The following is a 17,280-nucleotide window of genomic DNA, read 5'->3' as shown; positions in this document are numbered from 1 at the left end:
TATAATTTACAGAGAAGCGGTTCCTGGATAAATAAAGCTCGTGATTGTTTGTTTTATGAATATTTTAAATAATAAGTTAGTTCTGGTCTAGCATGACTATCTTAATTATTTTCATCTTTGTATTTCACCACTGTGAACAATTTACCCAATTACAATCTTTTTTGTGTCATTACAAGACACTAAAAAATTTTATGTTCAACTTAAATCTGCAATGAAGTGTATCTTTATTTTCATGTTATTGTACGTGTACGGTCACAGCCTACTATACTAATCTTACTTATCTAAAGTAAGCCATGGTACGGTACTTGAGTTAGTTAGTATCTTATCTAAACTGACAGATTTTGTTATTGTACGATAAATTAATATGTTTCATTCCATAGTAAAAAATAATATGTTGAATAAATACCACATGAACATAATTTTATAAGGTTGAATAAATATCATACGGTACGGTATCAAATTTTTCCACTTCACGTCAATTATTGTAAGTTTGGGTTTTTTATTGTACACTGGAATATTCTACGTTGATGCTCAATAAATAATTGGCTTAGAATTTTGAATTAAGGGAGACTCAACTCCACTTGACAGAATGAGTTGGAAATACAGTAATATGTAGATTGAACTGAACCATATTTTTTCATAATATAATATTATTGTGTTTCGTTTTTAAACTATTCATTAGAATCGTTACCATTCAACATTAAATTTATTATGTAAGAAACATCCGCCTCTTGATGTTTAGATTATCCAATTACAAGTGAAAATTATTTGAGAGATTGTAAATGCGTTGTGATTTCAAGCATGAGTTTCAAACATACGATACCGGTATTCATGTTTTGAAAATTTCGTTATAGTATAGAATACACCTGTAAACCAATAATATTTCCGTATTTGGAAAATATAAGAAATTTCTTTTTTGCTAAGGGTGATTCTCACATGAACTCTAGACTTGTGCGTGGGTAATGAGGCAGATGATGAAGAGAGATGAATGGACCTACAGTTTTAGGTGGGTTCCAAACCCACAATAATAATTCAACAATAAAACAAATATTTACATGCAGAAGAGAAAGGGAATTTTTGAGTAATTAAGATTTAATTTTAAAGAAAATTTATTATCAACTTATTTATCACATTGTACAATGCTATACATACATATTATTATGTAAATCTATATACATACAAAAATATATCAGACTGCATCAATTTTAGCATGCAAAACAATGTTTTGAATTGAAAATAGAATGATAATATAATTGAAAATATTACAGAATTATAAGAAAATTGCACTAGCCTAGAGTTAACCAGTAATGAATTGAAATATTTCTCCAACTTGGAATGAATATGAATATTATTCATATTCATTCCAAGTTGACGAAGTGAACATGAAGTACCGTGAATAAAACTCTAAAATATACGATAAGTAAATGTTATTACTTAACAAAAATAGAATATGATTGTTTTGAATAATAAGAATCAGGATGGAATTAATGGATTGTGACGACGTTAAAATAGAAAAAAATTATGGTTACAAAATCTTCCAGCATGGAAGAAATGTAGTGGACTTCAAAAATGGAGAGTGATAAACTAAAATTATTATTTCACAAAAAATTATTAAAAAGGGAAGATGTAGTAAAGAGGAATCAGTAGAAAAATTTTATATTTTCAATGATTATCATTATTCGAAATACAGTAGGTTTATAGCTCTATAGGCCTGGTAATATAACAGCATACAGTACTTAATATATTAATTTATGGGTCATGGTTAACAACTGTAAGTTATGCTGTTTGGTTTTCTAAACACATCAGTCTCATTTTATTCAAAATATATATTAGATAACAAAGTTTGGAAGTTAATTCAGTTTGCAACTAACATCCAATCAACATTTTAATATAAATAATAATTATAATATGATGATTTATAATGTTACTCAAGATTGAGGATAACATAGGTGGTTGAATTATCAAAGTAAGGTAACTACTATTTCGTGAAATACAAAACTGATACTTGAAATATATTTATTTAACCACTCTATCAGAAGTTGAAAGTTCTTCAACAACAAAAAAGAATGAACAATAATAGATTTAGAAAATTTTGTTTGATTCAATCAAACTTGTGCACAAGTATTAATCATTTTTGTATTTGCTTGGAAAATACAAGCCTGCAGCTAGAAATACTAGCATATTATTCAATTGACCAATCAACTTAACATAAGTTTGAAACTTTCTAAACACATAAATTTTGAGAATGTGAATTCAAAAAACTATAATCACACTGTTTTCAAGTTTGTGTTGAACCTGAAGTATTCATGATTGTTTTATGGAAATGAAGTTCATTATTCATTTAGGTTGAATAAAATTCAAGTCCGTTCAAAACTATAATATTTATTATTCATCCATTCAACTGAAACTTGATATTTGAGAAAATAAAGATTCAGTTTGAACAATGTTTTTTAATACGATTCTATTTTTAGAAACTGTTCTCACAATTAAATTTATAAATGTCAAATGCGTATAAATACACAAACACACCTTGTTACATTTACAATAAGTGATGTAAAATAAGTTAGTACCAATCGCTGATTAAATTTTATATAGTTTGTTCATAGAATATAACATTTTAAGCACTTGAAAACTCATTGGAAACTTTATCAAAAAAATTATTATTTAAATTGGCGTAGTACTAATATTTAGTTTTCTATTACTCCCACGGTAACCTTCAAAATTTATACTATATTCACCATCATCCCCTTCTTCGCCAAGTAAGTGACCTTCAAGCTCGGTTCTGGATCGGTTATTGAAAAATCTGCAAAACAAAAGTCGAATAAATACAAATGATTCATAATTTAGAAGAAATCTATACACAATGAACAAAAATTTAGGAGCATGACAAGTTATAATAATAGAAGAAACTTAGATCAATGCTGTGAATCATTGCTCTGAGGTAGAAGTGGTCAATACATTTTTAATAACAAACATTTAGCTTCCTGGTAGTTTTTATATTTTATTTTTGTTGTGAGTTATAACAAATGTCAAAGGGTCTTACATGGATATAGACATTTCCTAATGATATTTTATTGAATTAAAATTCTGCATGTCTCAATGTTAATAATATTCACAACCATTTCACTTGCACGTTTAATAAATATTTTCAGTTGAATGGTATGCGTTCAATGTAGTGAAACAATAAGAGACATTGAAATTTCAATGAATACTTGATAGAAGTGTTTAGGAAACATTAAAGGTTTCAAATGTGATAAATTTTGTCTCTTCTGTCACGGGTATAGAAAAAATTTTCTACATCATTAAAATCTCTATTATAAACACTAGGGAGAGCGCAAGAATACAAAAACATGTATTGAAGGATTAATCTTAAAATTTTGACAAAAGTAACGATTTTCAATGGTTATTTCATGTGATTGATCAGAGTTTTGATCATAAAAAATTGAAACATTCCGAGATTGAGAAGTAAGAAAAAAATTGATGGTAATTTCTATTAATTTCTTTGAATTACATAACTAACCATTAAGTACGTTAAACAAACAATAACGTAAGTTGCACTTATCAACAAATCAATTTGAATTCAGTGTTTAGTAATAATGTTCTGTTACTTGGAAGAAACTAGGCCTGAGGGCCTAGAGAATAAGAAATTATGAATAAAATAAGAAATAATAAATGCAATAATGAAAATCAAACTGGTAAAGCCAGATGATGCTTGAACGAACATGCAAAAGATTTTATATTCTAGAAAAATTTAGAAGTAGAAATTGAACGAATGAATAGATTTATGAAAAACTTTAAAAAAAATATCAAAAAGTAGCAAATACAAAAACCATCATGCAGAGATAACATTGTTATCAACACTATAAATAATGTAAGGAATAAACTCTAATATGAGTAGCCTATATTCAGTTATTCTATTATATTGGAAATATCAGCTCAAGTTGTATTTGGATACATTATTTTTGTAAGGCTGGCCACTAACGATAGGACATGCATGATAAACATGTATGCACACACACGAAGCCAAGCATTGTTGTGTCATCAGAGAAAAAGGCTTCAAACAAAATGTTTTGAGTTTGGGTTTTTGTATCTACGATTTTTTGTTGTTTATTTTTTCTTCACTACTCTATTTGAGGTTAAATTATTTTTGTATTATAATTTGTGATTTCCCAGTGGTTTATTTATTGTTTATTTCATTTTTATAAAAACGTTCAAATATGATGCAGGACAAACACAAATAATAATGTAAACAGATTTCAGTACGAAGTAGGAACACACATGTTTATTGTTAGCAATGTTAGAAACTGCTGTCGAACAGCTGTTTATTGTTCAAAGCCTCTCGTTGATGACAAAACATGCATGATGACCATGTATTATCATGATAAACATGCATTAACATACATGTTTATCATTTATGTCCTACCGTTAGTGGCTAGCCTAAGATATTTTTATTTTTAGAATGATGGAGAATAATTAATTTATTATGCATCATAAAGTAGTATTAAAAATCCAACTGAGGTATTATTATGGTGCTATGGTATGAGAAATGGAGATGGATTATACATCATGAAATATAGCCAAGTAGAACTGAATGATATCATAGTATTTATTATTATGTTACTGTGATGTGAAATGATTCTGGATTTTGTTGCGAAATATATTAAAAAACTAAGGATAGAATATTATTTACATGACTCATGACATTATCTAAAAACCATTAGAAGTGAATGATTAATGATTCGGACAAATTAAGATTACATACAATATTAAGGAATTTTAAAATGGAATGATGATCAGAAGAAAGAAAAAAGTTGGATGAAAGATTATAAAACTTAACAAATACAAAACTGGAAACGAGCAAATAAAATTACAATGTAACTAGAATAACAAACACAATACTTCTGATATGATGGACAAACACATATGAATAAAAACGTTCAAATATGATGCAGGACAAACACAAATCATGATGTAAACAGATTTCGGTACGAACACACATGAATCATTACACACACAAATGAATCAAACTAATTTCAAACACAAATGATTCAAACTAGATTCAGTACGAACACAAATGATTCAAACAACTTTAATGTTAATCAAAGATGATCCAATTCGAGTCAATTCATCTACCTACTGTGTTAAAATTACTTCAAACGCAAGGCAGTATGCGATACTTGGACCCAAACTGAAACAAAACTTATTGACCAGACTTACAAGTACGACTGGTTACTTAAATCCTCTGTAGTTTGCTTGCTAGAGATGAAACCAGTTCATGTTTTGTTTTATATAAACAAAAACTCATTAATGATTTACACGTGCGCTAACAGAAAAATAAAATTGTGCAATTAAAAATTGTCATAATTGAAAATCATAATCAAGATAAAACAAGTCTAGATAATTTAGGGATTTGAAATGAAACCATGCAATAAATAAAATAAATTAGATGCTAAATCTTTAACTATGTTGGGGGGCTTCAACTAGCTGTTACTACTGAACTCTCTAGACAAATTGTAACAATAGAGAGCAGTATAGAAAAAATATTGATCTTCAATTAAATAGTATATTTTCTGAATGAAGAATTAAAACAATAAGATCTACATCTCAGTATATTACAAGAAACTTTGAAATTTCCATTCACTAAGTATGAATTTCCATTCATATTTACTTCTTCTTGCAAAAATTCAACAACATAATATTATTATATTATCAATGAATAATTGACAGGAGCAATAAATTGAGCCACATAGAAATATGCCAGTTAGAAGATTGGATCAAAAACATCCATTTTCAATAATATTCTCTTGGTAATGTGTTACAGTATAAGTTTTAAATGGCAGAAGAAATTTCAGTACATTTTTCATTGTGGAGTTATAATACAATCTTGCCACTTGTATTCCAAGTCAAATTCAGTTTATTGAAAAACTTTATATATTTCATAAGAATTCTGCTTATTACATTTTAAAAAGTTTACTACTTGAATAGGAAAAGTCGAACCAATACAAAATTGATGGGGTTCATTCTTTGGTGCATTATTTGAATACGCCATGCAATATCTATAGCATATGACATAATTACAGACTTTAGCTAAAAGACAAATAGGTAAATAATAAAAATGTTCTATTCAAAAGTAAGCTAAGTTTTCTGAATTTTTAACAAGGAAAACTGAACATTGAGTGGAGAATTGTAACCTTCGTCAAAATAATAACCAAATGAAACAGTCCTAAGCCCCAAAGCAAAGCATAAGTGGAACGCTGAGTAGAAAAAAATAACTGTTAACTTATAAGAAAAAAATTTTAAGTAATAGTAGTTGATTGTATTATTTATCATTTTTATTTTAATTCAAATTAATTTCTCGATTTCGTGATGAACACTTATTTATTTATTTATATTTTTCACAAAGAAACACTGATTGGGAGAGAAAAACTAAGGATACGTCTTGTACTATTTGAAATGAAATGTTACAATGTGAACATATTGAAATGATTCAATAAAGTACTCTCGATATACCCAAAGCTTTGCCAGTAATAATTTTCATTGAATATCTCTCAAATTGTTCTAATGGTTTGTATTTTTTCTTTCATTAGAATAGTTTTTTCAAATTGCATCTTCAGCAAGCAGTTGTGTATTTTGTTAGAGCTTGCAAATTCTATAAGCTTCAACTTCGCCAAAGCTTCAACTCCACCGGTCTTAGGTTCAATTTCTATAGCACTATTCTTATCATCCCTCACCTCATTCATCCTTTTTCTTATCGTTTCCCACTCCCAAGTAACACATTTAAATGAGAATCAAAAGCAAAAGTAGAAAATAAGTTGAACTGGGACTTGATGAAACTAGTGACATACCTGCTTATAATACTGGTGGTGGAATTTCTGAATGATGGTCTGTCGACATCATCTATTCCTCTATGAATGGAAATGGTTTCCAATTCTTGTCCGCCACATTTTGCTTCCATAATTTCTATGTAATCGGTAGTAGTTAGGGTTTCTCTGGTTGGTTTTTTAAACCTAGAAAACAAATTCACAGAATGATTAGACTAGAATAATATTGTAGAAATCATCCAGCAAATCATCTATTGGATACTCGGTTCATTCTACATCAAAAATCAATTCAAAACTTGCAAATTATGAATAGAAATGACTTATTTTTTAAATATAGTAATACCTCTGAAAAATTGCTTGGTATGAATTTTTTGAAAGATATGAACAATTTCAATTTCATTTATTGCCAATTAGAATATTCAAGACATATTACAAACTCTTTATAATACGACATATAATAAAATAAACATAATAACTCATACAATATAGGTACTGTACTTGAATAGAATAAAATAAAATATAAAATCTAGGCATCACTACAGTAAAAATATTACCCTTGGGTAATATAGTTACTGTAGGCATTACCAGCAAAAAGAAAATCTTTGCCCGCTGGTGAGAGTTGCAAAACAGTAAAAGAAAAACATAATATATCGAAATAATGCAGAAAATTTAGGTTAAATTTAACTAATAATTACAATAGAAACTTTAGATCAGCAGAATAATAAAGAATCAACAAATAGTTTGCAGAGAAAAAACTATAAAATGAAAATAAAAGAATTAAAATTAAATTGCTATACTCAAGGTAAAGAAATATTCCCTCTTAATCCACTCATTGACGCTCTTTTTACTAATTTTGAAAACCAAGTCAAAAGGTATTTTATTGATCAGTTTACTGCTTGTGTAAATTAGCTGCCTTCTGATGAATGAAAGTTTAGTAGGATAAACTTGAAATTTCTCTGTTATAACCGGTCTGAAAGTGTTCTTGATCAGCTTTGGGAAGATATTTTTATTATTTACTTATTATTTTATTGAGACTTTGGCATATAGTTGTCTCACGGTAAAAACATCAAAATCCAAGAAAATTTGAAAAATTAGATTTGTTGGGTATAGCCTTGGTTTATTCAAGACAATAATTTGAGAAAGCGAGAATGACAATATTTTTTGGCTAAAAGTGTGGAACGGCTAGCTCAATTTCACCGGAGAGCAAAAAATGTTATCGAGAAAAATTTCATTTTTATTCATTTACGTCATTAAAAAAAAATTGTTTAGTTGATATAAGCCCAAATGATGTTTTCGATAACACCAAAAACCTATTTTGGACGAAATTGCAGTTAGTTGGTTCAAAGTCTTAGGTAACAATATCATAGGATTTTTTATAAATAAATCATTACGAAAGTATAAAACTTTTTTACTATAGATTATTATATTGATTCCATGAGGATTACTGATAATCAATAAATTAAATTCGTAGAATAATGATACAGTAGTATTATTTCAACTGAAATCTTTAGAAAGAGAATACTTGAAGGACGTTCCAATAATTTTGAACAAGTGCAAATGGATGTTTTACTTACAATTTCAACATTAAAGATGAGGCGACTACTGACACAGAACTCAACGCCATAGCTGCTGAAGCCATCCACGGCTGCAATAACAAATCAAAAACTGGTCAAAAAACTCGATAATTTAGAAAAAGCAAGGATCTGAATTAGTCATCGAATGATAGACTCATTTGACTAAACTTTGAATAGGCAACATTAATTTCTTAAAACGTATATATTCAGGGCTACTCAATTTCTAATTTCAAATAAGACAACTAAACATTTTATTTGAGAGAACAGTTCATTTGTTTAATTTTAAATAGAACATCTTATACAATATTGGGACATATACAACATATAACAACCAGCGGCCCGTATCTCGGAAGTCACTATTTCTCTTATAAATTTTACATTTGAAATTTATGAAATTTAATCCAGGTGAATAAAGAATTCACTGGTGCATCAAGTGATTAATTTGCATAATATTTTATTGAAAAAAGAATAATGATGATTCCATAGAACTTATAGTGCTGGTTGCACAAAAAACGGTTAAATTATAAACGCAATCAATTTCTTTATGGTATAATTTCTCGTGAAATTTAAAACGATTGAAATTTAACCGGCTTTTGTGCAACCGGGAGCCGTAGTGTTGTTACAGACCTGCAGTGAAAATCCGAACATGCTGAAAGCACCCGCCGCCACTGGAATGCCAATCAGGTTGTACATGCTGGCGAAGAGGAAGTTCAGCCTTATTCTCTGTACAGTCTTCCGTGACAGTTCCAAGCAGCCGATCACGTCTAGCAGATCGTTCTGAGAGAAAAAAAACAGCCAAAGTTTAATGTAAAAATACTAAAGTAAGTTAATGTGTACATAAATTACCACATTGTCTAGTGTGAAATTATTACCTTTAGTAATCGTAATTAAGTTTGACACCTTAAGGCTCAACTCACACTTACTCGACTCAAGTCGAGAAGAGACTCTCTAGTCGAGAGCGTGAATGTTTCCAAATGGTGACACTCAGACCAGTCGATTCTAGTCTCCGCGACATCACCATTTGAAAACTTGAATAGAGTCGAGTCTCTTCTCGACCTGAGTCGCGTAAGTGTGAGTTGAGCCTTACAGTTTTATATGATATTTAAAGCATTCGTGAGTTGTTCAAGACACGCGTTCGCTCGCTATACTCGCTCACTTGTGTCTTAGCTCACAGTTAAAGACCTCACTATGAAGCTGTTTTATAAACTACTATTTTAGTAATGATTTGTTTTGACTTGAGATACTGACTCGCATGAGGACGACATCAGCAGCTTCGACGGCGACATCAGTGCCTGATGAGATGGCAATGCCGACATCGGCCTGCGCCAGAGCGGGGGAGTCATTGACCCCATCCCCCACCATCGCCACCCGCTTCCCGCTCTCCTGCAGCTTCTGGATCATCGCCACTTTGTGCGAAGGCAGCACCTCTGCGTACACCTTACGAATACCAACCTACAACACAAGTCAATATCATTAATTTACCTTATTCAATGGAAACCACTTTATTTCTAGTCCAGTTCACTAAAGATTGATAATAGCGAAACTACCGAAACTAGTATCTAAAATTTCATTTTGTTACTGTTTTGTAAGGATTGTACAATGGAGTGAAGGAGTGAATTAAGTGATTTGTGAATAAGTAAATTAAAATAAATTGTTTTAATCTTTGACTTTGAAAATTAATCCTTTTCATTCAATATGGATATCTACCACAACAACACAGAAAATCACCCTTTTCTTACAACGGCATTAACATATCTTACAACTAAATGAAAAAGTCATGATGAGAATAGTGACTCTTAAGCAATGAAAAGGTCTAGGCCTATATAGAGTCCTAAGGCCACTAATGTAAAGTTTCACCAAACAGGTTCAACTGACAGGTAGAAAGAATTCAATGTTAATTCTTCTTCTATCACCAATATATAGGTAAATGGTTCAGTTAAACCTGTTTGGTGGAATTTTAAGTTAGTGGTTGGCCTAAGTGTTGGCCAAAATGATGTTTTACAGTTAATCAAGTAAACGACTTAGTAAGAGAAAAGTGATGATTGTGAGACTTTGGTGAAATCACTTTACAGAGATATGCTTCATGAATGTGTTTGAAAAGGTGAATTAGGAGGAATTTAATGTAATTACCTGGGAAGCAATAGCTTGAGCAGTCTTTTTATTGTCTCCTGTGAGTAAAATCACATCCAGCCCTCGTTTTTTCAATGTATACATTGCTAAATGAGCTTCTGGTTTCACAATGTCTGATACACTCCACATTGAAATGAGAACGCCTGCAAAAAATAACGATTTATCAACAGAATCCACACTAACAATAATTAACTTACAGTAAAGCACCGACTATCCGGATTATTAACTAATTGATGCATGAAAGTGTCCGGATAACTAGCTGATAATCCGGGTAATCGATTTCAACTCGATTTTACCCTCTCTCTTAAGCGTAGAAGTGATTGAAACTGAATTCTGGCCTACAGTACTTGTTAGTATGTAATATGACTTGTATACACTCATCTTTCCTTCACATTATAGTTAAAACAGATACCATGTTTTGTAATTCAATAAGGTACAGTAACTTAAATATTTCATTTATTAAAAATATTTTACTGCACTTGCGGCGGACCAATCAGCCGCTTGAAATACAGAATAGATAAGAGTTTTATGGGATTCATATTCTTTTGTCAACCAGCGGACGTCCGGATAATCGGTACTCTACTGTATTAATAGTGAATCATTGAAAATAATTACGACATGGCGAGGGTAAAAATCAAGTATACAGTATAGATAATTTCTTAATTTCCAGGTCTAGTTTCAACAAGAGCTCTTTATCAAGACTAGTGAATGAAAGGTTCAAGATGAGCTGATACTACTTATATTGGTGTTGTATCATCAACCAATGTATTACTAGAGACCCCCTGGGTTGAAGAGCTCGCTCATAAACTGATGTATCAATCTATGAGACCCGCAACATGTAATTATACAGATTTGGTGAGAGTTATTATGGAAACAGCTGAAGATATCTTTTAAAAGTATGATATTACAGTAGTAGGCTCCATGGGAATCCTATTCCAATTAGAAAAAAAACTTTCTGTCGCTACAAAACTTTTGTCCGCCATCTTGGATCCGTCAGTCATATGGATCCAATTTCATTTCGAATCCAACATTATTTTTTCAAATGGGAAGGTGGTCATGTGATATATATGATTTCGAAACAGATGAATTTAAAAGGAAAATTAATGGCGAAACCCGCACATCGATATCTCAAACCATTTCAACGGTCTCAACATTTGAAGGTACTAATAAATGATACAAAAATGAAATGGATGAGTACGGTACCTATTCATTGTATAATGAAGGGTTAGTGAACATTAATAGCTTCTATTCACATTTTAACGCTTTGAACAAAAATCTGATATGGCGCACTCACACAACTTTCCTTGCCGTTATGAAAATTTATCACCTGACGCTAGTGTTATCACCTGACGCAAAGCTACTATTCAAAGATTTGAGTCAGCTGGTGACAGGGCAATAACGCTGGAGACACACATGAGGTATGCTATCTCTTCATAGTGAATGATTCAATAGAATCAACAATAATTTGCAATTGAATAATCATATTTTCTCGAATTTAAACCTTATTTTCAATTTTAGGTGAAAATGTTACTGAACATTAATTGTAGAGATTTTCATGATCAATCTACTCCACTTGATATGATTTTGATCAAAATCGTTGGAACCGTATCCGAGAAAATCACGAAAAACCCTGTTTTTGACAACATTTTCGCCATTTTAGCCGCCATCTTTAATTGCTTTTGATCGAAATTGTTCGTGTCGGATCCTTATAGTGAAATGACCTTAAGTTCCAAATTTCAAGTCATTCCGTTAATTGGGAGATGAGATATCGTGTACACAGACGTACATACACTCATACACACACACACACACACACACACACACCACACACACACACACGCACACACACATACGTAGACCAATACCCAAAAACCACTTTTTGAACTCAGGGGACCTTGAAACGTAGTTTCAAGAAATTTAGTTAGAAAAGTTAGAAATTTAGAAATTGGGGTATCTTAATTTTTTTCGGAAAGCAATACTTTCCTTACCTATGGTAGGCCTAATAGGGCAAGGAAAGTAAAAAAAATGTCACAGCAACTACTGATATGACAAGTAGTATTAATTACGTGTATGTTACAGACAGGCATACAGACGTTAACGGAAGCGAGTTAATATAGAACTTATGAATTAATGTTGTGTATTATTCAGCTGAAATCATGTGTTGCGCATAAAGTCTGTCTGTCTAACAGTGTGAAAACTGCCAAATAATAGCATCAGCTTCTTTAAATGAATGGAAAAATTACAGAAATAGCATGCAAATAATTCCAGCTGATTGATAATGATAAATCAAAACAATTTTTTTTCTTATGCACTTTCAATATTATTTTTATATCCTGAAAAAGGACAAAGGAGTGAGTCAATTTTGTTGTCCAACAAACTTGACCTGTAGAAAGGTTCGAAGAATTCGTGTTCAAAATTTGAAGTTGATTGATCAATTCTCTCTAAAGTTCTTGTCGAACATACAAACAGACAGAAAACGACTTTGGGCTCTAGTACCTAAGTGAGAACTTCGCTAACGCTCGTTCAATAATTAGTTTATGGAGAACTTTTACAATTGTTCTCTTTCAAAACCATCCTCCTATTTCTTCTCTTATGAACCAAAATTAATTTTTTGACAGTTAAATAATAAGGGAACTGACAGGGAAAATGTAGAAGTTTTCCTAAATGAGGAGACAATTCTTACCATTTATGGCGACTAATACGGCAGTGTGTCCCAATTCTTCTTCATCTGTCATTCGGATATCGGCGCCTATTGGCACATTTATTCCATTCCTCTTCATCCATTCTCTGTTACCAATTATAACCTAGAAAGAACCGAAGAGCATTTATGAAAAAGTATCAAACTAGTAGTGAGAATGATGTGTATTTTTCCTAATGATGTATTTATTGAATGAGCTCATAACTCATTAATTTCACAGAGTAATTCGAGTGAAAACCTGAAAACATACCTTATAACTGTACCAAAATGAACAAACTATACACTCAAATGATAACCTATATAATTCAAATAATCCTACAGAACCTTGAATTTCATCACAATAATTCTTTGAATCAGAATCCTCCAGTCTGATTTATTTTGTAATAGATTTTTGTATTTAGAATAATTGAAATGAAAGAACACCAACCTTGTACTCGTTGACTTCATCAGCCGCATTGGCAGATCCAATGTTGAGGAATTTCTCCAGTTGTGTTGACTGATTTGATGAGGTAGATTGTTGTTGTAAAGCTATATCCACCGAGATATTGTTCAACATCAGTAGCGTATTAGGACTCCTGGAATTGAACGATTGAATTCAATTAAAACTAAAAAAAAAAAAAAATTATCTCTACTTTGATACTCTATCATGAAACATACACATGATGACATGAGTATTCAAGCTCAAATTTCAAGTAAAACTAATAAAATAACATGAAAAATAGAACAAAATAACAAAAGTATGACATAAATAATAAAACAAAGTAACAAACTATTGAACTTATGAAATAAATAAGTTATTGAGGTGCCCCACATAGATTGTTTTGATTCAACATACAACTCATTATGATGATGGTGTCAAGAGCTTTGAAGCTTGAGTATTGTATTAAGAAAGTATCAAAGACGAACATACGGTATTGAATGTTTGTTTCATTCTATAACATTTCTAATAATGACCTATAACATTGCTGAATTTAGGTAGGTAAAATTTGTTAAGTACAACGGTAATTGTTAGCAAGATATAATTGCATCTAATAAAAATTCAACTTAATAGTCACCTGATAATGTAGCTAAAACAGTGGATAAATCTATCTATCAAGAGCTATATTTCGAGATACTGAACATAAAAGATTAAAATTGAATAAAGGAGACCGAGACTGAATTAGAAAATTGTTTTATTCGGAACTTTTCTTTGATTTACCTTGTTTGATTGGAGAAATTGATGACTCGCTCGGACATACGGGCAGCATCTAGCATTTTGTCGACATGCGAGACCGTACACCTCAATCCACATCCAGGAACTGTTTGGAAGTCTGAACATTTGCCAGTTATCTCTGCTCTCAGAGTGTCTTTCACAAATTGAACAAGCGCTGGACAGAAAACATGGAAGAGTCAATAAAATTTGAATGGATTATTTTTCTTTAATTAATACCAAGAACCTGTAATTAATACCAATGACACTATAATTTGTTGGAACCGGCTTTCTGTTGTATGTGAGATCCATGAGACCGTTAAACCCCATTTTCAGATTGGAATGCATTCGTTATTAGCTTTACAAAAATTGAACTATTTTTCAATGTTATTTTCATCAGGGATGCTATATAGAAATAATGCATTACAAATCTGTCAATGGAAAAATACTGAATAAGAATATCTATTTGATGAATTTGAAGAGGTTACAATTCAGTTATGTATAGCACAAACGAAGTCGCAAGCGTAGCTCACATCAGAATGAAAAAGACAATTTATTTCATCTGAAGCAGAACTAATAGTTTCCTGTAGAGTTATTTCAGTTTCACACACAATAATGAATTTGTAGGAATAATGAATTTGTTTTTAGTTGAAGCACCTAATAGTTTCCTGTAGAGTAAGTTCAGTTTCACACACAATAATGTATTTGAGGGACACTAATAATTCGCATCTCCTTTCTTGGAAAATGACAAACTGGTTGCTCACCTGAGGCAATTGGATGTTCACTGTTGATTTCGGCTGTACCGACAACGGCTAAAAGCTTTCCAATAGAGCAAACAGATTCTTCAACGAAAAGACACAATCTTGACACCATTGGTGTTCCGTAAGTCACTGTGCCAGTCTTGTCGAATATTACAGAGTTAACCTGAAAGTGAGGGAACACGTTTCAATGATTATGTCTCTTGTGAGTACAGTAGTAGTAACATAATAATTCAAACTTATCTAACAAACTTTTTTGTAACAAATAACGTTACAGTTCTTCTATTCAATACATTTGTGTTATAATGGAATTTAAAAAAAAATCATCATTAGTGATTTCGCTTTCCGTGATTCTCGTTTTTAGTCTATGTGGGCAATTACTATTTCGTTATCAGGGTATTGGAATGCTGCACATTCATTAAAATATAATTCATAATAATTATAGTATTCAATAATAGTGTTATTCATGTAATGGGGATAATCCTACTATTATGTATTGTAATATAATAATTAAATTTGAATATTTGTAGCGTCACTATACCCTGTGTACCCTGTATTATGGGTAATAATACACAATATTCGGATGTATTATGCTATCGAAATAAAATTCAATTCAATTCAGTTGGTTATAATGTCATACAGAAAAAGCAACCTTTTCTCTATTTATGTGTTATAATGACATATATTATTATCTATATTTGTTATAGTGATAGATAGATATTCACTTTTCGTACCGTAGGGCTACCACTATTATCACAAAAAAATATTACTAAAATTATTATGAATTCGATTAAGTTTTGTTTGCATTTGAAAGTAGCTCTCATGAGTTGAAACATGCTATACCGTACTCAAAAAAAACTATAAACGGTACTGAATGATATTTCCATTTTATTACAGATAGCTAGATAAAAATGCGTTCATTTTACAATATTACAAGTGTTGTGGGCAAAGTTCAGGAAATAGGAGCCTCTTCTTTCACTTACTCACAGTCAAGAGAAGAGTAGAGCTGGATTCCCACAAATCAGTGTCAGTGAAAGTTACCGGTAGAGTGAGAATATCATTCCTAAAAGTTCTAACTATCCATACTCGCTCGGTCATGCTGAGTAGGAAAAGTCCAATCACAACTCATGCTCATGGTAATTATATTTTCACTTTCATTGATATGTGGGGAAGCTTTTAGCTTCCAATATCAAAAGAGGATTTTCTCATAATAAACTTGTATATAGACATTCTTATAATTGTTTACCTTGTGTGAGTTCTCGAGGGGCTCAGCGCCTTTGATGAGTATACCGTTTAGCGCCCCCACCCCCGTGCCAACCATGACAGCGGTGGGCGTGGCCAGCCCCAACGCGCATGGGCAGGCAATCGCCAGCACGCTCAGTGCGCATCTGAACGCGTACTGCACCACAATCTCCGTCTCACTCAGCCCCATCTTCTCGTGATCCTAAAACACACAATCAATACACTTGAGATGAAAGATTCATTAGAAATTGCAGTAAACCAATTTCTGGAATATTATTACTCAATCTTATAATTATTTCAAATATCCAATGAAAGCTACATTAATAGAACAAAGGACTTCTGCTACTGCAAATATTGACCTAAGAACTAAATAGCAGAAACACTTGAGATGTATATAGTCTGATCATCGAGAGGAGGGTCAACAACATAACGTTGTGTAAAAACAAGCGCAAACTTTATGTTTGGTCTCTTCTTTCAATGAACAGACTATAGGTATATTTACACAATTAATAATTATTATCAACTAGCAGGTAACCCGTGCTCTGCATCGGGGAAAATTTGGTATTGTAAAATAATGCAATCTTCTTATGTCCAGGAAACATAAAAAATAATATAATTATGTATTATTTTGTTCAAAATTACGTGGATGATTTTCATAAGAGTTTAAAATTTCTAGCAAAAGTATTAGTTTGATAGATCTTAAACCCTTTGATCATGAACCCAACCTTTGATTCATGAACCGCGCGCGCTATCAACTAAGCTACGGAGTCACTTGGAGTATGCCCATATTGGTTGGGCTTCATAGTTGCGTAAACTTTGAATCACAAATAATTGAATAAATTTATTTTGAATATTAGAGTAGAATTAA

At 31.4% G+C, this 17,280-nt stretch overlaps 1 protein-coding gene across 1 annotated transcript in view; it reads right to left on the bottom strand.

Moving 5' to 3' along the window:
• Window positions 1-1,198: 1,198 nt before the first annotated feature.
• Window positions 1,199-17,280, bottom strand: part of LOC111062679 (copper-transporting ATPase 1-like) — a 132,929-nt gene continuing 116,847 nt past the window's right edge. The window contains exons 13-23 of the mRNA XM_039437262.1: window positions 16,417-16,614; window positions 15,177-15,336; window positions 14,422-14,590; window positions 13,651-13,798; window positions 13,209-13,329; window positions 10,526-10,668; window positions 9,644-9,847; window positions 9,023-9,172; window positions 8,396-8,466; window positions 6,846-7,007; window positions 1,199-2,803 (exon numbers count right to left, since the gene is read on the bottom strand). Coding sequence (XP_039293196.1) covers window positions 2,665-2,803; window positions 6,846-7,007; window positions 8,396-8,466; window positions 9,023-9,172; window positions 9,644-9,847; window positions 10,526-10,668; window positions 13,209-13,329; window positions 13,651-13,798; window positions 14,422-14,590; window positions 15,177-15,336; window positions 16,417-16,614 — 1,665 coding nt within the window. The 3' untranslated portion in view covers window positions 1,199-2,664. The remainder of the gene's footprint in view (window positions 2,804-6,845; window positions 7,008-8,395; window positions 8,467-9,022; window positions 9,173-9,643; window positions 9,848-10,525; window positions 10,669-13,208; window positions 13,330-13,650; window positions 13,799-14,421; window positions 14,591-15,176; window positions 15,337-16,416; window positions 16,615-17,280) is intronic.

Source organism: Nilaparvata lugens, chromosome 11 (assembly GCF_014356525.2).
Source record: "Nilaparvata lugens isolate BPH chromosome 11, ASM1435652v1, whole genome shotgun sequence".
Taxonomy (NCBI): domain Eukaryota; kingdom Metazoa; phylum Arthropoda; class Insecta; order Hemiptera; family Delphacidae; genus Nilaparvata; species Nilaparvata lugens.
The sequence above is the reverse complement of the archived record's forward strand: the minus strand, read 5'-3'. Positions and strand labels throughout refer to the sequence as shown.